This window comes from Lampetra planeri, chromosome 10, assembly GCF_965212315.1.
Source record: "Lampetra planeri chromosome 10, kcLamPlan1.2.h2, whole genome shotgun sequence".
NCBI lineage: Eukaryota > Metazoa > Chordata > Hyperoartia > Petromyzontiformes > Petromyzontidae > Lampetra > Lampetra planeri.
In genome coordinates, this window is record NC_136116.1 from 121,273 (window position 1) to 146,405 (window position 25,133).

At 48.8% G+C, this 25,133-nt stretch overlaps 1 protein-coding gene across 2 annotated transcripts in view; it reads right to left on the bottom strand.

Annotated features, from left to right (window-relative positions):
- The window catches only part of POLE (DNA polymerase epsilon, catalytic subunit), a 109,504-nt gene that overhangs the window by 14,011 nt on the left and 70,360 nt on the right, over positions 1-25,133 (bottom strand). For both annotated transcript variants that reach the window (XM_078597806.1, XM_078597805.1), the window contains exons 35-42: positions 16,721-16,827; positions 14,241-14,417; positions 12,868-13,121; positions 10,432-10,652; positions 9,339-9,546; positions 4,964-5,036; positions 3,803-3,903; positions 2,415-2,540 (exon numbers count right to left, since the gene is read on the bottom strand). In XM_078597806.1, coding sequence (XP_078453932.1) covers positions 2,415-2,540; positions 3,803-3,903; positions 4,964-5,036; positions 9,339-9,546; positions 10,432-10,652; positions 12,868-13,121; positions 14,241-14,417; positions 16,721-16,827 — 1,267 coding nt within the window. The remainder of the gene's footprint in view (positions 1-2,414; positions 2,541-3,802; positions 3,904-4,963; positions 5,037-9,338; positions 9,547-10,431; positions 10,653-12,867; positions 13,122-14,240; positions 14,418-16,720; positions 16,828-25,133) is intronic.

A 25,133-nucleotide genomic window follows, 5' to 3' on the forward strand; every position in this document is an offset into this window, starting at 1 on the left:
TGGCCAGCACCACTCCTAAAGAGCATTAACTGTCCAGGGCCGCATGTGCGTGTGCACGCTTATACGCGGGTCTTGTGTGTGCAGCAGTGTATGAGAGCAGCAGCGTGTGAGGAAAGGGGAGCGGTAGTGTAGCGGTTAGTGCGCTGCGATACGAACCTGGCGACCCGGATTCGATTACCACTCACGGCCAAAACCAGTGACGATTATTTGAACCAGTCCTAGGCCTCCCCTAGGTCGACTCAGCCTTAAATGAGTACCTGGTGCAATGTGTAAACATCGCCACTAGGGAGACAAAGCCGGCCGGGCGTGGTGTTGGCCACTACCCCCTCGTGTGCCGTGCCGGCCTTTATAGGTGCTCGCTAACAGCACTTGCCCCTACAGTCTGTTAAGGCTATGTAGTGACTACTGTGTACACACACGCACGTGTGACGTCACTATGCGGGGGAGCGTCACTACCACGCAGGTCTACACACACGCACATGACGTCATCCCGTCTGGAGGCGGGAATGACGTCAGGGCCGGTTCAGGGATCTGGAGGCCGTGGGTGAGGCCACGGAGGTTGTGTAAGGCCGTGGCACTCTGAGTGAACCCGGCTGGACACGTGACCGGATCAAGGTGGGGGCCGGGGGCCCGGGGGGCATCTTGGGGGGCCACGTGGACAGCCGAGCAGCTTCGAGAGGGTTCTCGAAGGAAGGCGTGACCGGGGTGGGGCCCGGACACGCCGAGGCCCATATAAGCAGCCTCCTCACCGGGCTTGAGGCTGCCCGTGTCAAGAATGAAGATGCATCGTGAAGACACCTCGTGAAGAGTCAAGCCTCCAGTCAGCGGACCAGCCAGTCACACTAGTGGTATCCGAGAGTCCGTGTTAGTGAGAGATGGTGTGTGTTAGTTAGAATAGGTTGGTCGTCACCACCCTATGCTAAGTGTACGTTGAGTTAATAAAGTGTTGCCTCCCAAGAAGTTGTGTGCGCCTATCTTTGAGCCCATTACAGCTATATGGAGGATCTTTGGCTTTTGTGAGGAAAGGCTTACGGAGCCCCAATTTGTCTTCTGTATAAAAAATGTCAGGGTTTCAACAGAACATACATCTCTGCTTTATTGACCTGGTTAAGGCCGATGATACCACCAAACTAGGCTAGGAATCTTGAGTTATTTTTCATGCTTTCGGGGTCCCCGACCATCTGCTCACAATCATTAAGGACCTTCATGATGGTGGCCAGCCCCAGGTAAAGCTACATGGCCGGGAATCAGAGCCATTCCATGTTCACCTTGGGGTGTGACAGGGATGTCTTCTGGCTCCTACTTTCATTTAATATATTTTTGACAACGTATTTAGAGATGCTTTTCATGGCCATACCACAGGAATTTCCATATGGTACAGATACAATGGGAGGCTCATCGATGATCAGGTACGGTCAAAGGATGGCTGATGACCCTACTATTAGCCCCACCAAAACAAAGCACCTGCCTAGTTATTTAATGTGATTAAACACTAAAAAACCTCAACTCCCCATAAGTCATGGGGCAGTGTGCTTATGACTAGTTTCAGTTTGGCAGCAAAGGTCTCTCTCCGAATCAGTCGAGCGGCATTGTCCTTTCATCGGCTGTGTAACGCTGTGTGGAAGCTGCCTGGTCTGTCGCTTCGCGCGAAGCTTCAGGTCTTCTCGGCCAGTCATTCCCTCCCTTCTCTATGCTTGCGAAACGTGGACCCCCCTAATGGAGCATCTTCGCCGGTTAGAAACATTTAGGCTGGCCTGCCTACGATCCATCCTGGGTTTAACCAGGCTGGTTTGAGTGAGGAGCTCACAAATCCTTGAAAGATCTGGGCAAAGTCCCATCGGTGAGCTCCTCCGGCAGGCAAGGCTGCGTTGGCTGGGTCATGTAGCCCGCATGCCCAGCCACCGCATGCCTAAACAGCTTTTGTTCGGCCGGATCCAGGGGGCTAAACGGGCGCAGCACGGGTTAGAGAAGAGACGGAATGATGTGGTACAGTAGTGTAAGAGTTAGCGCGCTGTGCTACGAACCTGGCGACCCGGGTTAAATTCCCGCTCACGACCAACACCAGTGACGATTATCTGAACTGGTCCTGGGCCTCCCCCCTCAAATGAGTACCTGGTGCAGAGTATAAACATCGTCACTAGGGAGACAAAGGCACGCAGGCGAGGTGTTGGCCACCCACTCTGTCACGTGCCATTCCGGCCTTCATAGGTGCTCGCTAACAGCACTTGCCCTAATAGTCTGGTGTGCGCGAGTGTATAGCAGTGTGTGTGTGTCTGTACGTGTGTACAGTAGTGTGTGCGAGTGTATATCAGTGTGTGTGTGCATGTACAGCAGTGTGTCTGTGTACAGCAGTGGGTGTGTGCGCGTGTGTACAGCAGTGTGTAAGTGTGTGTGCGTCCGACGTGAGGCCTCACCTGCGGGTCACATACTCCATGTAGGCGATGGCATCCTCGATGCGGTGTTTCCGCGTGCACACGATGATGCGGTTGAAGTCAGCGTAGACAATCTGCGAGCCAAGCCGTTTGAACTCCGAGATGAGCCTGCATGTCGTGGGAAGGGTAGTGACACACGCCGCACAGCAACAAAGGCCTGTGTTCCATTCCCGACACTGGCGTGTTTCTGCGTGTTGGGTTTGTATGTTCTCTCTCTGTTCTGTATTGGTTTCTACTGGGTTCTCCGGTTTTCTCCCACAGTTAATACACCAAAACCTTTCCCGTTGCGAATTTGACCATTCACGTCAAATTTATTGAGGTAAAGTTTATTGATCGCGTGCCCTATGGCTTTTGACCATTCACAGTTAACTGTTAGATTCCTGTAAGCATCGTTACTGGACTGAAGAACATACGTGCCATCTCGTCTACCATGCAGCCCATAGCGGGTTCCAGTTCACATGCCCCCGGCATCCAGTGAGGCAGCAAGGTTCCACCGTGTGATTTTTTGTACTTTATCAGTGCCCTTATTTATACATTTTGCTATGACCCCTAAAAGAAAATTAATTGGTAGTGAATGTAATGAAGAGAAGCAGAGGAAGACGATGTCTCTACGCGAGAAAGTTGAACCACAAGGTAGGTTTACGAAATGTGCGAGTGCGGTATCATTGACATTGTCTTTATTTTCAGGTTTACATGTGTACAATACACTATATTTAAAACTAAAGTCTATACATTCGCTATACGAGTTATATTTAAGACTGTAGAAAATATTCATAATATTGTACATTTAAATATTAACAGTTTTATATTTGGGTTAATGTAGGGTAATATAAAAACAAAAGGAGGGGGTATCGTATCACGAACCGTGAATCAAACCCTAGTTTTCCCATTTGCCTTTCAGTTTGCGGATCGCGAATTTGCCGATGGTAGCTATTTTCAAGAACGTAACCCCCAGCGATGGGTAAGGTTTTGGTGTAAAACAAACATTGTGTCTGGTATTGGCCAAACATCCCAATGCTGAAACGTTCCCTGCACATTACTCAATTTGGAAAACATGTAGCAACATCACTCCCCAAGTGGTGGACTATATTCGCCTGTGATACACAGCGTCATCAATGACAGCACTGTTCTATAAGTTATGGTACGAATATCAGCTGTATTAAATGATTAACGTTAAAAGAGTACGTGTTGCAGTGTGTAAACATCAGCACTTGGGGAGACAAAGGCGGCCGGGCGTGGTTGCTGGCCACACCACCGTTTTGTGTGCTGTGCCGGCCTTCATTAGGTGCTAGCTAACAGCACTTGCTCCTCCAGTCTGTTATGGCTACACGGGAGACCTTTGTGCTTGGTGGCATGTGAGAGGCACTCACTGCAGAAAGAGCTTCTTCATGGCGGTGTGCAGCGTGCGGTGGAGCGCAGGGTCGTAGAGCAGCGATGCCGGTGAGCTTACCCAGCGGTGGAAATGCGTCACCTGCACAGTGACGTGACAACGCTTACGTTTATTTTGTTTCACCAGATGCGACCAAATTTTCAAATGTTATTTGTAACTTTGATCCTTACCCATACAGATTCGATAGTTAAACTTTCATGTGCAATTTTATTGAGGGACTGTGTGTTGTCTAAGTGTGGGACAGTTTTTTCTGCCTTTTGCCCAAGCTTGCATTGTGTAAAAAAAATCGGCAGGAATTTATGTACTTATGCAATTTGTACTGATATAATTTATTGATATTTATTTTTCGTGACTTGCTTACCCTTTCTCTACATTGCACTATCGTTTTTTGTACTGTTTGTTGTTGTAACTTGCTGGCCCGCCCTTCCTGAACATCTGTGAAAAAGAACTTCATAGCTCATCGGATTCCTCCAGTCTAAATAAAGATTCTGATTCTGACATGCCTCTAACCTTCACAAGACACTAACTAGGTGCCGTGTTCTTAACCACGGCTCAACTCAGGCTTGGCTCTGGATCAAGTGACCTGGCTCAAAGCCATGCGGCTAACTTGAGCCGGCTCTGAAAATGAACACAGTGATGCTGCAGATTTCCATGAGCTCAGCCTGAACCAAGCTATGGCTGAGCCGCTCATGCATCTTTGACAGCAACAGAGCAGCTCAAACCTGAGCTGAGCTGTCAGTGGCCAAGCCAGAGCTGAGCCATGACTAAGAATACAGTATCGCCATAACTACATATATGTATATTTGACTCGTGCTAAAATAATTCCTTCAATTTTAAGATTCGTGGATTATACGCAGATTAAAAATCTTTTTTTTTATTTTCACTGTTTTTAAATGCTTTTATTAATTATTTTGTTTACCAAGGAAAGCCTCACTGAGGCTCATGACTTTTTTTTGGGAAGGTCCTGGCTAGGTTTTTGCAATAGTGGGCTAAAGTTGGATTGTGCTTACCAATTTTCCAATTTAGACTGTGACATGGGCACATAACAGCCTACTCTCTTTCGAATAACATCATGGGATCTTTAGGGTCCATCGTGAAGCAGGCGGCATCTTGCCGCACTGGGCGCCGATGCGGGTGGTACCTGGTTGTCGGCGTACGCGTTCTGAAAGCGGCTGATCTCCCGCACCCACCCGACCACCATGCCTTTGAGTACGCTGCACCAAAAAGACAAAGATTCTCCAAATAGCCTTTAACAGACTGTAGGGGCAAGTGCTGTTAGCGAACACCTATTAAGACCGGCACGGTACACGAGGGGGTGGGTGGACACCACCACGTCCGGTCGCCTTTGTCTCCCCAGTAGCGATGCTTACACACCGCACTAGGTACTCATTAGAGACTGAGTGAACCTAGGAGAGGCCCAGGACCGTCTCAGATAATCGTTACTAGTGTTGGCCTTGAGCAAGAATTTAACTCGAGTCGTTAGGTTCGTAACGCAGTGAGATAACCACTACACGACCGCACCACTAACCGTTGCACTACACCGCACCACAGCACAGAAAGTCTCCACATCACAAGCATTCAAACAGTCAATCATATTCAGCCAATCACCTGGCGGCTCAGAGGGTCACTGCCTCTGAGAACCTGGGTTTGTATCAGGCCGTCGCCCACGGGCAAAGCAGATGTCAGGTGTGGGGAGTTGACGGCTCAGCCTGGTTCACAATTGACTGTGAAATCTAAGTTGTCACTTCATAGGCTCAGCCCAGCAGTGAATTAAACATTCTGTAAATTATTTATTCTTATTTTTTATTATGCATATTATTTACCCAGAGAAGTGGTCACTGCTTGTTGGAGGCTACCCTCGTTAATTCTGCCAGTGTGCTGTGATGTACAGTAATCTCTTGGTTAACGTTTTTAAACCATTCCATGAAATTCTAGATTTGAAGCTTTCGTGACTGCAAGGATTCATACTCTTAGTTCTTTCGGTAAAGTCACGTAGGTAAAAAATGAAATTAAAACTTATAAAAATAAAACAATAAAATCACGACGTTTCGTAAGCAACACAAGTCTCCGTCATCAGGTGGGACCGTCACAGCCATATTTGCTGTATCAAGTGAGGCAAGGATTCAAGATGCAAGCCCTTAAATACAAGTTGGGGGGGGAGGAGAGGGGGGGGGGAGCTTATCAGAATGTGGTAGCCAATGAATGGAACGTATCGGGAGGGAGGGAGGCGGGGCTAAAAGAAGGCACGAAGTGCTACGTAGAACGTATCGGGAGGGGGAGGGGCTAAATAATTATCTCATCAAAACGCTATACCACAGAGCTCATGGCATTTCTGACCAACACCACCTGGCCAGTGAATTGAGACATGTACATCGGGCCCTCAGGATGAACGGATACTCTGAACGCACCATCCGCCAAGCTGTTTCTCCCACCATACAGAAACAGCCACTTGAAACTCCGATCAAAACTGTCACGTTACCATACATAGCAGGTGTGACCAAAAAGATCATCAAAATTCTAAACAAAAATAAGATCCGAGTCCGATTCAGTACAGTACATAAAATCCGTGATCTAATTCCATCTGTGAAGGATGTCATCCCTGACTTGCAATACCTTGGAGTCTATAAACTGAGTTGCAGCTGTGGCGACTGTTACATTGGGGAAACGAAACGTCATGTCTCTGATCGTGTCCGCGAGCACAAGTCAGATTTGAAACACGGTAAAATTGAGTCTTCCGCCATTGCCGATCATTGCTACAACTCAGTGGGCTCTCATGAGATTGTTTTCTCCGAGACTAAGGTGCTCTGCAAACCCTCTGGCTACCATCAAAGGTTTGTACACGAAGCCATTCAGATATACAAACAGACATAATTTCAACCGTGATGATGGGTACAAACTTAGTAATCATTGGAAAGATGTTATCAACCATGCAAAAAAGACTTAATTACACATTTTTGGACCATCTTATCTGACAGGCACTATTTTACTTTACTTTACCGAGTGTTAACATCCCCAGTGTTTAACAGTACTCTCTTTATTGTCAGCCAACACTGTTATAAACATGGGCATTTTCGTTCTTTTTTATCATGTGTATCAACAGGTGCTTGTACATATACATGTCCACATACACTTGCACCCCGTACTCTCTTTTAGCCCCCCCCCTCCTCATCCATTACGTTAGCATGTGCAACAATAGTTACTTGCATACAAACACGTCCACGTTGCCGACGCCTACGTAGCACTTCGTGCCTTTTTTTAGCCCCGCCCCCTCCCGATACGTTCTACGTAGCACTTCGTGCCTTCTTTTAGCCCCGCCCCCCTCCCTCCCGATACGTTCTACGCAGCACTTCGTGCCTTCTTTTAGCCCCGCCCCCTCCCCCTCCCGATACGTTCTACGTAGCACTTCGTGCCTTCTTTTAACCCCGCCCCCCTCCCTCCCGATACGTTACATTCATTGGCTACCACATTCTGATAAGCTCCCCCCCCCCCCTCTCCTCCCCCCCCAACTTGTATTTAAGGGCTTGCATCTTGAATCCTTGCCTCACTTGATGCAGCAAATCTGGCTGTGACGGTCCCACCTGATGACGGAGACTTGTGTTGCCTCCGAAACGTCGTGATTTTATTGTTTTATTTTTATTAATTTTAATTTCATTTTTTACCTACGTGACTTCACCGAAAGAACTAAGAGTATACATTCCATGAAAACTAGTTCACGAAAATAACTGTTAATCGAATATAGGAATTACATGAGTCTGCAAGAGAGCTGTTACCACTGCCAAAATAGAAAACATAATGTAAACAAAGCCATCTTCTTGGTTCTTTCGGTAAAGTCACGTAGAAGGGAAGTAATAAAATAATAAAAATAAAACACAACAAAACAATTCTCACGACGTTTCGGCCACAACGCAAGCAGCCGTCCTCAGGTGAAGAATGAAACACCACCAAGCTTGGAGCGTATATTTAAGCTGGGTTGGAGGGGGGGAGGTGGGAAGAAGAGCGCCTTGACAAAATAATTTGCATATTAAGAGGAATTTAGCATATGGAAAATGCGTAGGAGGTGGGCGGGGGGGTTTCAAATTAATATTATGCCCGTGCATTATGCAGGATTAGCAGCATCAAAGGGAGGGGGAAGGGGGGTAGCATTAACAAAGGAAAGGAATGTTAATAGTATGTAGCTGCAGTTACTAAACAACCACGTAAAAAACTAAAGTATAAACTACATAAACAACTAAAGTATAAACTACATAGCATCATCAGTATACTTACTATACTGTACAATAAGCTGAGTTACTAACAGTAAGTAATACATTACAATTCTACGTCGTAAAAATTATATAATATGCTTCCATCTAAACTTTATTCTCTTACATCACACGGTGTAGACTTGTGTGATGTAAGAGAATAAAGTTTAGACGGAAGCATATTATATTATTTTTACGACGTAGAATTGTAATGTATTACTTACTGTTAGTAACTCAGCTTATTGTACAGTATAGTAAGTATACTGATGATGCTATGTAGTTTATACTTTAGTTGTTTATGTAGTTTATACTTTAGTTTTTTACGTGGTTGTTTAGTAACTGCAGCTACATACTATTAACATTCCTTTCCTTTGTTAATGCTACCCCCCTTCCCCCTCCCTTTGATGCTGCTAATCCTGCATAATGCACAGGCATAATATTAATTTGAAACCCCCCCGCCTACCTCCTACGCATTTTCCATATGCTAAATTCCTCTTGATATGCAAATTATTTTGTTAAGGTGCTCTTCTTCCCACCTCCCCCCCTCCAACCCAGCTTAAATATACGCTCCAAGCTTGGTGGTGTTTCATTCTTCACCTGCGGACGGCTGCTTGCGTTGTGGCCGAAACGTCGTGAGAATTGTTTTGTTGTGTTTTATTTTTATTATTTTATTACTTCCCTTCTACGTGACTTTACCGAAAGAACCAAGAAGATGAATCCCTGCAGTCACGAAAGCTTTAAATCGAAATTTAAACAAAGCCAGTCGAGGTCTAAATGCTCATAAATGGGAGTCGCTCATTGGCCGATGCATGCTCAGCCCACTTATGAGTGATCGGATTGGCGCCCGCATGCATAACGTAAACATACCGTTAATAAAAATGTTAACGTTAGAAGAAACCATGAGGTCCTATGCCATCTTTAAAATGTTGCCAAATTTGGCAACATTTTAAAGATGGCATCGCAAATTATTTAATTATTTGTTTGTATTTATGTTGTTGTAACTTGCTGACGCACCCCTACTGGACATCTGTGAAAAAGAGCTTCATAGCTCATCGGATACTTCCAGGATAAATAAAGATTCTGATTCTGATAAATTGGGAAAAAAGTAGCAATCATTGCCCCCTGCTGCGAAAACATAGCAGGACATTCACGAAAAAACAGTTTAAGGCTCGGTGAGGCTTTCCTGGATAAACGAGCATCGCAACAATAATAGCATTAACGGGTCGGTGCTCGTGTGGGCAACAGCCAATGTTGGATGGGGTGGGGAGGCCGCACCGAAAGGTGTTGGAGCACAGCGCGGCCTCGTCGTAGTTCGCCAATGCCGTGTTGGAGGACGTGCCCGATGTCATCATGTCGGCCAGCGAGGCTTGCGGCGCCGAGTCGAAGCTCACGCCGCCGCTCGCTCCACCCTCGAGGTCGTTGATGTGGTGCGACTGCAGCACGGCGTTTACCGCCAGCGACTGGATGTCCAACTCCGCGCAGACTGTGCACGGAGACGTGGAGAGGGGAGCAGGTGCCAGAGGAAAAGATCTGGTTCGTGGCTTCATCACCCGTTGGGTGGTCTGCAGTGTCAGGGCCACGTCTTTAGACATAGTTCGGTACTGGCTTGAGCCGCTCAGTTGTTTCCAAAGATGCATGAGCGGCTATGCTGTGGCTTACTTAGGGCACAGCTCATGGAAGTCCACAGCACAAGTTATGTATGGCTTTGAGTTGGCTCACTTGAGCCAGAGCCGAGCCAGAGCCAAGCCTGAGCCAAGCCAAGCCGTAACTAATCCTTCGAGTCACTGCCATGCTTAACCACCACAAATTAACAAAGTTGACACCACACTCCCCTTCCACTATCTGTTCTTATGCATGAAACAAAAATATTTTTACAGATCCAATCAGCCAAACACCCTTCCAGGAGTCCATAATACAGCAATTTTGGTTAAATAGAAGCAAACTCTGGACTGGTTTTCCTCATTCAGCGTTTCATCGGCAGAGGCAGGTTTGCTTGCACAAATGCTAGGAAACTGGCAGATGCTTATAGGCGAGTATCTTCTCAATGAGATATGTCCTAGTTTAACATTAAACTCAATAATACACCAAATAATCCTGCAGCCTGACTGCTGATGAGCCACTTAATTTTGAAACTGTTCCAGTGACTTCTTGTGTTGAACCAGTGCACGCTGAAATTACCCACTTCCAGACGGCTGTGCACGACTGATGGGATGTGTAAAAAAATACAATCATATTTTTCATCCTGCAGAATAAACATGTGAAGGAGGCGTATGAATATGTCCACCGAGTTATATTGTTACTTCCCTGTGCCAAAGCTCAATATCAAAAGGGGTTTGACACAACCCGTGTCTGAGTACCGCATCAGCACCTGCGTGGTAGGCCGAGGGGCAGCTGATGTGGAAGGATTTGGCGTCGCGGGTGTCACACGCCAGCCGCCCGTCATCCGCCTCCTTGCCGCCCAGGTCAGGTCGCCCCGTGGCCGAGAGCCACAGTAGGTGATTGTTACGCCGTAGGTGACGCGCAAAGAACAGGTCACAGCCAAATGCCTCCACGTCCTCGGGAAGGTTCCCCACCGGCACGTGCAGGTACCTGCAGCAGCATCAGCATTACGGCTCGCCACCCAGCGATTTAACGCAACGTGGGCACACACGTGATTTCCTGCTCCGATGTGCATTGAGGCGGTGCTCATCTCTTTACAGCCCTGGCCCAGTGGTGGAAATTCCACATTCATACGTTGTGGGTAAGGCGATCATTTGGTGCAGTAACTACTCAAGAATGTAGGCAGGGTTTTAACCGTGCTGACACTGGGATGACTGCAATAATTGATCTTTGTCACAAGGGCGAAACACCCGTTGGTTGCAGATGCATGTCAGGAAGTCACTTGGATGTGGTTGAGCTGTAGTAGGCATATTGTGGTCAAGTGAATGGTCACTCATGGAGCCAGACCACCTTGCTGGTGACTTGCACGTGTGCAGGGGGAATGCCTCGGCTGCCCAGCAATGATTCATTGCTTGCTTACCATTGGTCAATTCTGCATGCTTTTCTTATCAAGGAGCTGTTTTTGGAACCGAGAGCAGCATTCTGATTTGGAGAAATTTGGTTGGTTGCCAGGTACTATGGTTCAGGATGCAGCCGCTCTCCCTGTGACAAAACGAGTATAACAACATGTGTCTAAAATCCTCTATCATTTTGCTCTTCGATTTGCACTGGATGTACCATACAGGACCCACCATTGTGACCTCTACTTAAAATCCAATCTTACATCACTTGATGCAAGAAGAAATCCACATTAGGCCCTGTTCATCCATAAAATCCTTATTGGCAAATCTGAACTATGCTTAGCTAATTCATTAACCCCATTGGCAAAACTAAGAAACCTAAGACGTTCACCTAATTGCCTTTTAACTTTCCCTAGAACAATAATTAAAATAGGCGATAAAGCCTTTGATGTTGCAGCACCAACGTTTTGGAAGAACCTTGTTCCCTCCCTTAATATAAATTTAACTTCAAAATATATTCTAAAAGAGAGGATTTGCTACATACAACCACATTTGCAAATGTTATTTGTAACTTTGATCCTCACCCGTGTATCGATAGTTTAGTTTTTACGTGCAATTTTGTTGAGAAACTGTGTTGTCTTGGTGTAGTCTGAGACTCTTATTGTTATTTTGTTGCCTTGCCCAAGCTTGCACTTTGTATTGAAAAATCAGCAGGAATATATACTTATGCAATTTGTACTTATATACTTTACTAGCTTTCCTACCCGGCTTCGCCCGGGACTTGGATTCACCACGCCCGGCCGCCTTTGTCTCCCCAGTGGTGATGTTCACACACCATACCAGTTACTCGTTTGAGGCTGAGTCGACCTCGGGGAGGCCCAGGACCGGTTCAAATAATCGTCACCGGTGGTGGCCGTGAGCGGGAATTGAACTCGGGTCGTCGGGTTCGTAGCGTAGCACGCTAACCACTACACTATCGCTCCCCCCACACACAGACGTGCGTGCGTCCATAGGTACACATACACGCGTTTGCTGCAGACACACACAACTTTCAGGGTGCGTACGGCAGTAAACGACTAAAATAATAAACCAATGCTGCGGGAAGAACGCCTTAGACCTGCAACACATTTGTATTTAACTTTACCCGCGGAGGGTTTGGGGGGGGGGGCGTGTCATGAGCAGGCACACTCCGTTACGCTTCCGCATACGGGTCACATGATAGATGTGACGTGCAAAATATATGCATTATTGCGCCCCCCCCCCCCCCCCCCACAAAAAAACAAAAGTAAATTTTATAATTTTTGCAATGGTGTACAGTCTGGAGAGTACCCATATGGCAAATTTCAAGTTTGTTGCATGTCGGGAAGTACGCTAAATATTTGAACAGACACACATTCACAAATTTCCATTTTATATATCTAGATTTATATTTAATTTTAGTGACATGCTTACCTTTTCTATACATTGCACTCCTATTGTTTTTTGTATTGTTTGTTGTTGTAATATGCTGACTCGCCCCTACTGGACATCTATCAAAAAGAGCTTCATAGTTCGTCGATTTCCTCCAGGATATATCAAAGTACAGCAAGTCGACTAATTCCCATACTGATGGAAATAGAGTGTTTCCTCCTCACACACGTGGGTTTTCTCCGGGTGCTCCGGTTTCCTCCCCACTTGTATAACAATTGTCGTTAATTTTATGAAAAAATCTCAAAGTAAAAACCAATGCTGTCCTGGATGGATAGATAAATAAGTAAACCACAGTAATAGCTATGTTTGATTATTCAGAGCCAGCCCTCTCTCACCGTGCCACGTCGAACATCCGTGCAAGGGTTGAGTCGACGCGCAGGTAGGCGCGCACCATGTGCCGCCCCCCCTGCCTCTGCCAGTCGAGGACGCTGAGGCTGGGCGGGTCGTCCGCTGGGCCGGCCGGGCTCGTCGCACCGGCGCTGCCGACCCACACCACCGGGAAGTCGTCGAGCACCGGCATAGTGGAGCGCACGCGCTGGGATGGCCACGCCGACTCCACTGCAACCAGAGTGGGGCCCTTACGCGAGTCCTGCTCACACGCGGTGGGCGCAGGAGTTGTGGTACAAATTTGCAAGTACTAGCTTGTGAAACGTGCACAGGTATCCCTCAATTTATGAACGTTCGTTTACAGAATTTCGCGTTTTAATGCAATTGACAAATTATGGACACTTTTAGATTAACGAAATCTAATTTCTGTGTTCACATGATGTCACATGGCACACGCCATGAGATCAAACGAGAAGCATCCGGGAGGCTGCGTCATTCATCCACGACAGCGTCACGCTGTCCCTACAGTGCAAGAGTAATGCCTCCACATCACCTTTCCAGCCATTCCAACATGCAGATATTTTGGTGAGTTAGTGAAAAGGTACAAATTTTTTCAAAATTAATTATTATTCAATCGTTTTAATATTTATGTTTTTTTATTAATATTTTTCCATTGTGAAAGTGATATAGGTGCATATTTGGAGTGACTGTCCGAAACACATTGATCATTTTTAGTATTAAATTAATGGGAAAGCCATTCCGATTCACCAAATTTCGTTTTACGTGTTTTTGAAGAACACATCCCTTTCGTAAATCGAGGGATACCTGTATATTTATGTGGTGAGTTATTGACAGTTAGTCAATCCATGGCACCTGGGTCTGTGTTCTGTGACCTCCTGACAGTAGGCCTTCGACACTTTACGTGGCCTCAAAGTGCATCTAGCATGGCACAACCGCCGTGGTGATGTCACCGACACTTAGTGGTGAACGGCGTTTGTTGTCGTTCAGCTAGGTAGAGATGGTAAAATACAAATGATCGTAAAATAAAAAATTGGTCCCAAAAACAACAGACCTGGTCGACTTTAATAAAAACAGCTCGAATGTAGATCGACGTCAGTTTGAAGACAAATTATGCTGTGCTGATGATCTTTAAAATACGTGTAACTAGTACACAGCAGTAAAAATTTCACCCATACAAGGTTGTCTGTAGATACTGTGCTTCATTGGCTTTAAAATACAACAATCCCATATGGTCCCGAAGCCTCTGAAGCATAATTCATAACTCGAGGGTAAACCCCCAGGCCGAGCCACCAGGCCAGGCATGGATGAACCAGGATGGGTGGGCACCGTAGTGCGTGATGGCAGGGGCAGAGGCACTCGCCTTGTATGAGAGCAGCAGGCGTTGTAGGCCGCGGTAGGCCTGCTTGAGGTCGGTCTCCACGCGCACCTCGAAGCCGTGCTCCGGAGGCGGGAGCAGCTCCTCGCCCAGCATCGCGAGCAGCGCCGCGCGCTCCGCCGTGAACACGACGCTCAGGTTCGGCATTTGGTTACTACGGACCTGCCACATCAAAGACAACAATCGCCCATATAGCCTTACCAGACTGTTGGGGCAAGTGCTGTTAGCAAGCACCTACGAATGCCGGCACGGCACATGATGGGGTAGGTTGCCAGCACCCACACCTGGCTGCCTTTGCCTCCCCAGTGACAATGTTGACACACCTCACCAGGTACTCATTTGAGGCAAAGTCGGCCTAGGGGAGGCCCAGGACCAGTTCAGATAATTATCGCTGGGGTTGGCTGTGAGCGGGAATCAAACTCAGGTCGCTGGGTTCGTAATGCAGCAAGCTAACCACCACACTACCACTCCCCAACTCTCACACACTTACGAAAGGATAGCACAGTGGTAACACTCGTGCCTCACAGCAAGAAGTTCCTGGATCCGAATCCCAACTAGGGCGCCTCTCTTTGCAGAGTTCGTATGGGATCCTCCTATTATAAGAACCTAATCTTTAGGATAAAAGTATAGGCAGTCCCCGCTTTTACAACACAATGCGTTCCTGGTAACCGCCTCGTCGTAAATCAAAAAGTAGAAACATCATAATGCAATGTGTTTTATCCTTTTATCAGCCACATTTAACGGGGTTTAATAGGTAAAAATCCACAACACTTGAGAATAAAAAAACATCCACGTCAAGTCACATCGGAAGCCAGAGTGACTGTTAAAATTTGTGCGGAGTCATGTTAGAAGTTGTATGGTAAATCAGGTTTTTACGTCGTGAATGGTGGCATTATATAAACGTTATAAATGTGGATCGTCATAAACCACATACCGCCTGTATTATGGAATATGCTTACCGTTGGAAAATTATATCAGCAAACCTACAGACTGTGCTCTGGAGCCATCAGCTGCATTTACAAATTAGACATTGACTTTCAGTGGTTGCTCAATTCATAACTCAATTCTGCTCATTTCATAGTTACTACTTATGCCTCGGCAAGAGGGGTCTAGGCTCGATTCCTGACTTGGCAAGCTTTGTGTGTGAAGTTTGTATGATTTCTCCTTTTTCTGTATGTGTTTCCTCCAGGTTCTCTGCCTTCCTCCCATATCTATATCCCAATGTAACTGGCATTGGCCGAACATTCCAATGCTGAAAAATTACCTGCAAATTACTCAAAATCTTTATTTAGACTGGAGGAATCCTATGAGCTGACCCACCCATACAGGTGTCCAGTATGGGTGGGTCATCGAGTTACTCAATTGGAATTACACGAAGTTTGATCACCTTTTGGTGTGAAAACATGTGAAGACCCTCTTGAAAAAAAGGATTGAGGCTTTCCTGGGTAAACAAACCGTAATAATGATAATTATACGAAGAGATAGGAAACACATGTGGCCATCTGGAACGCTCTTCCTTCCAATATTAGGAAGCCACTGCAACTATGCACTTTAAAATATAGATTGAAAACTCATTTATTTAGAACTGCTTTTTTGTCCAGTTTGATGTCCTTTGATTAACATGGTTGGCTACGTACGGTGCGAAATAATTTCAATGTACATACATACATAAGAGACACCCAAATAACCAATTAATGCAGGGAAATTAAATGTATCAATAAAGATGAATGAGGCCTTCATTTTTTCTGGAAGCTTTTCAGGCTAGAATGGTAACAGTTGCACATGAATACAACAGATTGTAACGAGTTTTTAATTGTTCAAAATCTGTCATGCCCTGAAAGTGTCAAGCAGACTCCCTCTTACATCATTGGAACCTCATTTGCCAGTAAAAAATGATAATTGGTTTTTACCCTTTTATCTGGCAACACCTTTTGGCGTCATCTGGTCCAACACCATGTGAGACTAGGCTCTAAGGAAAGCTGTCTAGGGTGTGGACCAATCAACTTCAAGGACAGTGCATACATTATCAGAGTTATGTTTTTTGTTTGCATTATGACTGCAGGTATTGTGGTCTATGCAAACATGACTCCTTGTAAAAAAGGTGTCAGTTTTGTTGCCAGATAAAAGGGTAAAAAAACAATTATCAGACTCCCTCTTGTGGAACAATGGCAGGGTTGCAGTTGGAGTTAAGGTTACCACATTTTCCACAAACCATACCCGCACATATTTCTCAAGCAGCCTAGGTCTGCCATTAAAACTGAGCAGTAAACTAGAAATAAATTCCACACAATATGGTACCAAATCTCTGTGCAAATCAGTTGCTGCTGCCACCCAAACACAGATGTCAATTCCTGGACTGGTGGCAACACGACATTGGATGGGATAAAGCAAGGCTCATGACTCTGGATATAATTAATTACCATCATGGCACTAAGGCAAAGGAGTGTAAGTGCTGTTAGTTTTACCGTGTCTACCACAAACACGGAGGCCTTCCTCTGCGTGGGGATGAAGAGGCCCAGCAGGGCCTTGCTGCCTTGGCTGCAGTGATACAGGTACATGTGGCGAATCGTACCTGCACACACACAAAAACATAGATTACCCATATCGCCATTCACGGACGGTTAGAAAGTGATATTAGCGAGCATTAATTAAGGCCGACATGGCAAATGAGGCGGTGGGTGGCCACGACCATGCCTGACCACCTTTTTCCCAGTGCTGATGTTAATACATTGATTGCTCCAGGTGTTCATTTAATGCTGAGTCAATCTAAGAGAGGTTCAGGACGAGTTCAGATTATCATCACCGATGTTGACTGTGAGCAGGAATCGAACTCTGGTCACCAGGTTCGTAGTACAGTACACTAACCATGACACTACCGCTCCCCTACAAAGACACCCCGTAAAGCCTTAATATACTTGTGTGGCAAGTACTTTTAGCGAGCACCTATGAAGGCCCGCAGGGCACACAAAGGGGGTGGGTGGACAGCACCATGCCCGGCCGCCTTTCTCTCCCCAGTGGCGATGTTTATGTCACACCAGGTGCTCATTTGAGGCTGAGTAGACCCAGGGGAGGCCCAGAACCGGGTCAAATAATCGTCACTGGTGTTGACCATGAGCGGGAATTGAACTCGAGTCACCGGGTTTGTAGTGTAGCACGTTAACCGCTAAATAACAACTCCTCTACACACACATACAAACACTTTCTCATTCAGAGGCATGGATATTAAATATCATTCATAAGCAACATTTTTGGGTTTAGATCGCGTTATTTATAAATTTGTCGTAACACTCCACCACCCGACACGGCCAATCAGTAAAAAAGTGTCACGTTGACAAAAGACAAATAGTTCACTGCTTTAGCCCATCGGTGTGTTGAAGCGTGAAACCACAACATTTACAATTTGAGTACGACGTTTCGCTGGTAATTGCATCCAGCATCATCGGGCAATTCGCCAGAATGGTGAGGCTCTGCTGTGTCTCCCGTTCTTATATAGAGCAGCAGCAGAGTGACGTCATCATTAACTCATCAGGTGCAACGATTTGAGGGGGGGGGGGGTTATTGTAATTATATACTAGATTAGTATTCAGGCAGTTGTTACAATGCGAGTTGTAGATTAGTAATAATTTGGAATGTGTTTTATTGTGATTATGCAACGTTAGTAATTAGTTAGCGTTTGTTTCCCCTATAAGGAATTGTAATGTATCTTATTTAATAATACGCTTCAAGGCCGCACTAAGCCTGTAGCTGTCTGAGCGATTAAAGTTATTTCTGTTTCTCTCAATTTCAATGGATTTGTAATAAAAGACTCGGACGCTTCTCTCTGTCCTGTGTCCTTTATTTGGGTTCGATCTCTTTTCCCTCACGGCACTCCCCTATATACTCTCTGCTCTGCAGCCCCAGGCTGCTGTCGCTCACGTAGCCCAACTCCCTCCTAGCAGACCCTCTGCTGTCTCGTCGTGCAGACCCCTGCTGCCCGACTCCTCCCTTGCAGACCCGCTGCTCTCTGCAGCCTCCTCGCTGCTCCTGCTGCCCGGGGGTCGGTCACCGTTGGCCGACGGTGCCGATCCTCGTGGCTCGGGTGTGTGGCGATCTCGCCACTCTCTCCTCACCCTTCGCCCTGCGTGGCCTCCCACTTTCCCAGTCTCCGATCACTCCCGACTGCTTCCGGTTACCCCCCATATAGACCCTTACCCTCTCCCCCACGTGACGTAACTCCTCCCCCCATGACGTCACTTCCGGGAGGTCGTTTACGCCCGCATTACACCACCCTCCCCCGTAGAGAAAATCCAGCCGACCTCGGCTGAACACAACTCCAATAAGCAATGCGAGCGAACACGACCGAATACGAAAAAGGACACAGAACACACCATAATATACCGAAAGAACAAGAACACAACACAATAATTAACGAAATGTGAGGGATTTCGAGCGGGTGCGGGTCGCCGGGCCATCCCGGACAGTCGGTGGCCCTCCCACCGAGCGGGAACGTGGCAGGGTTTTAAGAGCGACAGGCTGAAGTTCGTCTGTCGCTATTGGAGGCCTGGCAACGTCCCGGTCCCCTATTTTCGAAGGCGCAGCATCAGAGGCGTCCCGCAATCGTGTCCATCGCGGGGTTGGAAGGGCTGCGGGCCTCAAAGGTTCCGCAGCCGTGGTAGGCGCACCCCGAGCTGGGTCTTCTTTCCCCTGCCGCGTCACGGCCGGCTCGTCTGTGAAAGGCACGACAGGCGCTCTAGCAAAGTCAGCAGGCACAGGCAAGGGCGAGTCGGCAGCAACAGACCCCGGCAAGGCAACCTCAGGAGATGACGCATCCGGTCGAGGGGCCACGTATGGTTTCAACCGAGATGTATGGACGAACCAACGCCGAGAACCAAACCGAACACGCGCCGACTGTGGGTTGGGAACCTCGATGAGGCGAACCGGCCCTTGCCATGGCTTATGTAATTTAGGAGAGGTACCTGGCCGCACCTGTGGACAATGGAGCCAGGCCAGGTCCCCCGTTTTCCAGGGGCATTCCCCTTTTGAACGTCGCGCACACCGCTCGTTCCGAGCCTGGGCTTTGGCCGTAGCCATGCGAGCCCCCACCCGCGCCTCAGTGACTCGGCGAACGGTGTCCTGAATATAATCAGGAAGAGGCTTGACAGGTCCCCTCGCTCCGGTTCCCAACTGTTCATTAATCGGCGGTACGTTTTCACGACCGTACATTAGAAAAAACGGCGAATATCCTGTAGCCGCATGCGGCGTCATCCGGTACGCTGAAAGCACCCCAGGGATATGCAAATCCCAATCCGATTGTTTTTCACTAACCGTATGGCACAACATGGCGGACAGGGTCCGATTAAGCCGTTCCACCATACCATCCGTTTGTGGGTGGTAGGGAGATGTCCGTATTTTTTTTGTACCCAGCGCCGCACACACCTCCCCAACAATTGAGGAAAAATTCCGGCCTTGGTCTGTAAGGAGCCTCTCCGGCGCCCCTTTGTCCATAACATACCCAAATAGAAAGGCGTCTGTGATAGACGCCGCTGACTGGTCAGGCAAAGGCCAGGCCATCGGCCAGCGGGAGAGGTACTCCACCCCTACCAGCAAATATTTATTTCCCCTAGCGGATGGCGGAAAGGGTCCCAAAATATCTAACGCCACCAACTCATTAACTCGAGACACCTGAATGGATTGTATCGGCGGCACATATGGATGTTTAGGTGGCTTACGGCGGGCACAATCGGGACACGCGCGAACGTGTCCGACGACATCCGTCGTCATGCCGTGCCAATAGTAGTCTCGCTGCAGCGTCAATAGCGTCTTCTGCACCCCCAGATGTAAAAGCGTGTCACAATGCAGAGTCCTAATCAATTCGTACCGCAATGATGCCGGTACAACCAGACGCCAGCGTTCCTGCATCCCTTCCCTCCACATTAGCAAGCCATCCCGGAGAGCGGTTTCCGGCACGCCTCCCGCACAGAGTCGCCCACTCCCCTTCACAGGCCGCTTACGTAACGTTACCAAAGAATCATCCAACATTTGTTCCCGAATCCACACAGACCTCGGGAGATGTAGAATGCCATCAGCCGGTCCCCCATCAGCCGGCCCCGCATCAGCCGGCCCCGGCTCAAGCGGAGCTTCCGGCACTTCGACTGCCAGCGCGACAGGCGGAGGGGGGTGCTGAATCGGGCCACACCTATGCGTCCCCGACGCACACGCGCAAGGGGATCGCTGCGGCAGCCTGGAAAGTGCGTCCGCATTAGCGTGACGCACTCCCTTCCGATGGTGAATTTGGAAGGAAAATTCTTGCAGCGTGTCCAACCACCGCGCCAGCTGGCCGGATGGTTGGTCCATTTTAAGAGCATACTGCAAGGCCGCATGATCCGTGCGAACAATAAACGAACGACCGTACAGATACGGTCGAAATTGGCGGAGAAAAAAAACAATAGCCAAAAGTTCCCTGCGAGTGACGCAGTAGCGGGTTTCAGCGGGAGACAAAACCCGGCTACCATACGCCACCACGCGTTCTACACCACCTTTGGACTGAGATAACACCGCCCCAATGCCCGTGTCACTCGCGTCCGTATCCAGAATGAAGGGATGTGCAAAATCCGGATAATCCAACGTCGGTGCCGTAGCCAATAGATCGCGTAGGCCTCGAAACGCCGCCTCCTCTGGCGGTCCCCAAGCAAATTTGTGTCCTTTACCCGTCAGGAGATGCAAAGGCCTCGCGATCGTAGCAAAATTTGGAACAAACCTCCGATAATATGAGGCGAACCCCAAAAACCGACGCACATCCCCCACCGTGGCAGGGGTTGGCCAGTCACGGACGCACGCAGTTTTGTCCGGATCTGTGGCCACCCCGTCCGCACTGACGATGTGCCCCAAATAACGCACGGAGTGTTGCAGTAGGTGACATTTCTTGGGCTTAAATTTCAAATTAGCAGAACGCATCCTGATGAACACGGCCTCCAACCGCGATAAATGCTCGTCAAATGTGCGGCTGAAAACGATAATATCGTCCAAATATATAAGAAATGTCTCCCACTGCAACCCCGTTAATACCAACTCCATCAACCTCTGAAAAGTGGCAGGGGCCGCATTCAGCCCCATCGGAAGACAGTTAAATTGGAATAACCCCTGCGGCGTACGGAAAGCAGTCTTTTCTCGCGAGGACTCGTCGAGGGGAAGCTGCCAGAAGCCCGAAGAGAGATCTAGCGTTGAAAAGAACTTCGCCCCCGACAAGGCATCGAGAGAGTCGTCCATACGCGGCAGGGGATATGCATCTGCCACCGACACCTTATTTAGTTTACGAAAGTCTACACAAAATCGCAATTTGCCATCTTTTTTCTTGACCAAAACAACAGGTGCGCCCCATGGGCTGTTAGACGGAGATATTATGTCCGCAGCCAACATGTCATCCACTGCCCCTCGAACATGCTCTCGCTCAGCCGGACTCATCCGATGCGAGTTCAACCGAATAGGGGCAGCGTCCCCTGTGTCAATATGATGGTAAAGCAAGGAGGTGCGTCCTAAGTCCAAATCATCGGAGCTAAACACATCAGAATAGCTCGATAATAATTTACGAATCACACAACGTTGTTCCCCGGAAAGAGCTGAATTCTCCCCACACAATTTAGCAATCCAGCGGTCATCTACAGCTCCGGGCCTCGAAACACCTCCAACAAACCCCCGGCCGGACAGATCATCATGAGCTGTAAACGCAGTAGTGGCATGTGCCACAACGGTACCCGCCGGCACACACACGCTTTCGGCACTTGCGTTAAGCACCTGCAAAAACGGCTGCTGGTCTGGCCGAACAATAGTTTGTGCCCCAACCAGCGCCGATCCACCCGTGATGGTGGCGGACGGCGACAACAAAACCCCAATCGCTCCTTGACGACCAGGTACAGGCTTCCGATAACGCAACGGAATGAGAATCTGTGAGCCAGGTGGAATATCAACAGACACTTCGGACAACGCCTGCACCTGGGCGACAGGAGCAGGTCGCCCCCAGGGCGACGGCAAAAAGGCAATTTTACGGCCTTCCGGTAATTGAATGCAGTTCTCATTAATTCTAATTAGAATGGGCATTTTGGCCAGAAAATCGGTCCCTAATAAACAAGGAACCGCAAGAGACCTCGAAATTAACACAATTCCCGAGGCCGACACTCCCCCGATAGCGATTGTAGCGTACACCTGGCCCACAATGCCCATGCTACCCCCGTTCGCGGCGACGCAGGAAGCGTAAGCCGGACTCACGGCCTCTGGTGGGATGTTCAAGAGATGGAATATTACATCCGAAATAATGGTCGCGGACGCTCCGGAATCTACCAAAATCCGTACGTCCACCCCTTGTATCGACCCAGGTACGGTGGACGAACCGGTAGCGGCCGCGACGACCCGCCGAGCCAACTTACGCCACTGCGTTACCGAACGACAAGGCGCAGTCAATGGCCTCCCGTTATTAAAAACACCCGGATCGCATGACAACGGTGATGAGTGAGGTGTCAAGCCTTGCCGGGTGTCTGGTGCGCACCGACTTGCCTGTGCTGGCGAATCCTTTCTTGGAGCGGCCGCTGTCGAGGCCTCCTGCTGGGGCGGACCCGGGACGCGGGCCCAGCAGTCCCTGGCATAATGGCCCTTACGCCCGCAGCGGAAACAGTCGATGTTGTTGCGCCTTGCTGCGGGCGCCCCGTCCCGACGCGGCCGTGTCGGCGGCGCAGCCCGCGGCTCCGGCCACGGAGCAGCGGCAGCCGACAGCTTCTGCGGGCTCCTGTCGTCCGGCACATAAACTGCTTTCTTGGGGTCCCAACCCACGGCTCCCCCTTCGACGATGGGCCCACCCGTCCACGCCGTAACTTGCTTCCACCGGCGCAGGTTGAACTGGGCGTCCAGACACTTAGCCGCAGCCCGGGATGTGAGCTTCTCGTGACCGCACACCGGCATGGGAATGCCGAGATCCCGGGACAACTCCAGCATCTTCCCCAGGATGAGAGGTTCCAACAGGTCAGGCTCCATCTCCGGGTATGCGGCCATTGCCAGCTCCAGTACCGCGCCCCTATACGCCACCGGAGACTCCTCGGGTGCGCGTTGTCGTTGCACAAACCGGCGATGAGCATCATCCGGCGGCTCGTAAGCGTCTGCCATTTCGTCGAACACACCACGCAATGTTTTCTTCTTCGCGGCTTTTATAGAGCGAAAGAATCTAACGGACTCGTCATCAAGGAGAGTCGGAAGAACTTCTAATGCCTCGGCGTCAGTCCACCTCGCCGAGCGTACCGCCGCCAAAAATCTGCAGGCGAACGCACTCCAATCGCCCCCGATGGAGAATTCCTTGACAGTCGTTAGGTGATGACTGCGACGCCTTGGCGCGTTCCCTCCAGCCGCTGACTCCTCCGGTGGCATGTTCAACATGGCGTCGCAGCTGGTGTCGACAAGATGGCGGCCTTCCGTCGCGGAGGGCCCAAAATGGCGGCTTCCCGCCTTTCGTCGTGCGCCACGCCCAAGATGGCGTCTTCGTGCCGCGTGGCTGATGGCGTCGACATCGAAGACAAACCGGGCTCCTGCGGACCACCAACATCGCCTTTCGACGCCGTCCTCGGCGTAACGAGCTCACACAACTGTGCAAGTACGTTCTTGAGAGTTTCAAGTTGCTCCGCCATCTGACTCCATCTTAAATCCGCGTCCTTTGGTGCAGACTGGTCCGCCGACGCGGCGACATCTTGGACCCCTGGACCCGCACTCGTCCCAGCACGGATCTCCTCCTCTGCCGGAGTCGGGTCCACCGCAGGAGGAAGGTCATCGTCGTCGGAAGATGAAACCGATGCCGGAGACGGAATATTCTTTTTTCTCAGTTGTTTAGCCATACCATTACACTTTTGACACCAGTGTAATAAAAGACTCGGACGCTTCTCTCTGTCCTGTGTCCTTTATTTGGGTTCGATCTCTTTTCCCTCACGGCACTCCCCTATATACTCTCTGCTCTGCAGCCCCAGGCTGCTGTCGCTCACGTAGCCCAACTCCCTCCTAGCAGACCCGCTGCTGTCTCGTCGTGCAGACCCCTGCTGCGCGACTCCTCCCTTGCAGACCCGCTGCTCTCTGCAGCCTCCTCGCTGCTCCTGCTGCCCGGGGGTCGGTCACCGTTGGCCGACGGTGCCGATCCTCGTGGCCTCCCACTTTCCCAGTCTCCGATCACTCCCGACTGCTTCCGGTTACCCCCCTTATAGACCCTTACCCTCTCCCCCACGTGACGTAACTCCTCCCCCCATGACGTCACTTCCGGGAGGTCGTTTATGCCCGCATTACAGATTCTCTAATTAGTCTTTGCCAGTAGTAACTAGTTCTACACAACACTTCAACGTTGTCAAAATCAATTGAGTGTCCCTGTTGGCATTCATGTTCTGCCACTGCCGACAGTTGTTTGCGATAGTTTAATATTTCTCTGGTGTTCTTTTAGTCTTACACTAATGTTACGCCCTGTCTGTCCAATATAGCATCTGCCACATAAACAATTAATCCGATATACACCTTCTGTTGATAATTTAGGTAATTCGTATTTAGTGCAAGTTACTAGTTGTTGCATTTTGTGTACTGTACCAAATCTTACTGTAATGTTTTGATTTTGCAAAACACGGGCTAATTTGTCAGTTACTCCTGAGATAAATGGTATTTTTATTGTTTTAATAATCTGATCGCTTTCAGACGTGTTGCCTTGCGATCGTGATTTGGCATTTAGTGTTCTGTTAATTTGAGCATTATTGTAGCCATTCTGTCTTAGTGCTTCTTTAACATGTTTAATCTCTCTCACTAGACTTTCACCATCTGACACTGTTTTAGCCCGATGTATGAGCGTCTTGATAAGAGAGGATTTCTGAGCTGGGTGATGATGCGAATCTG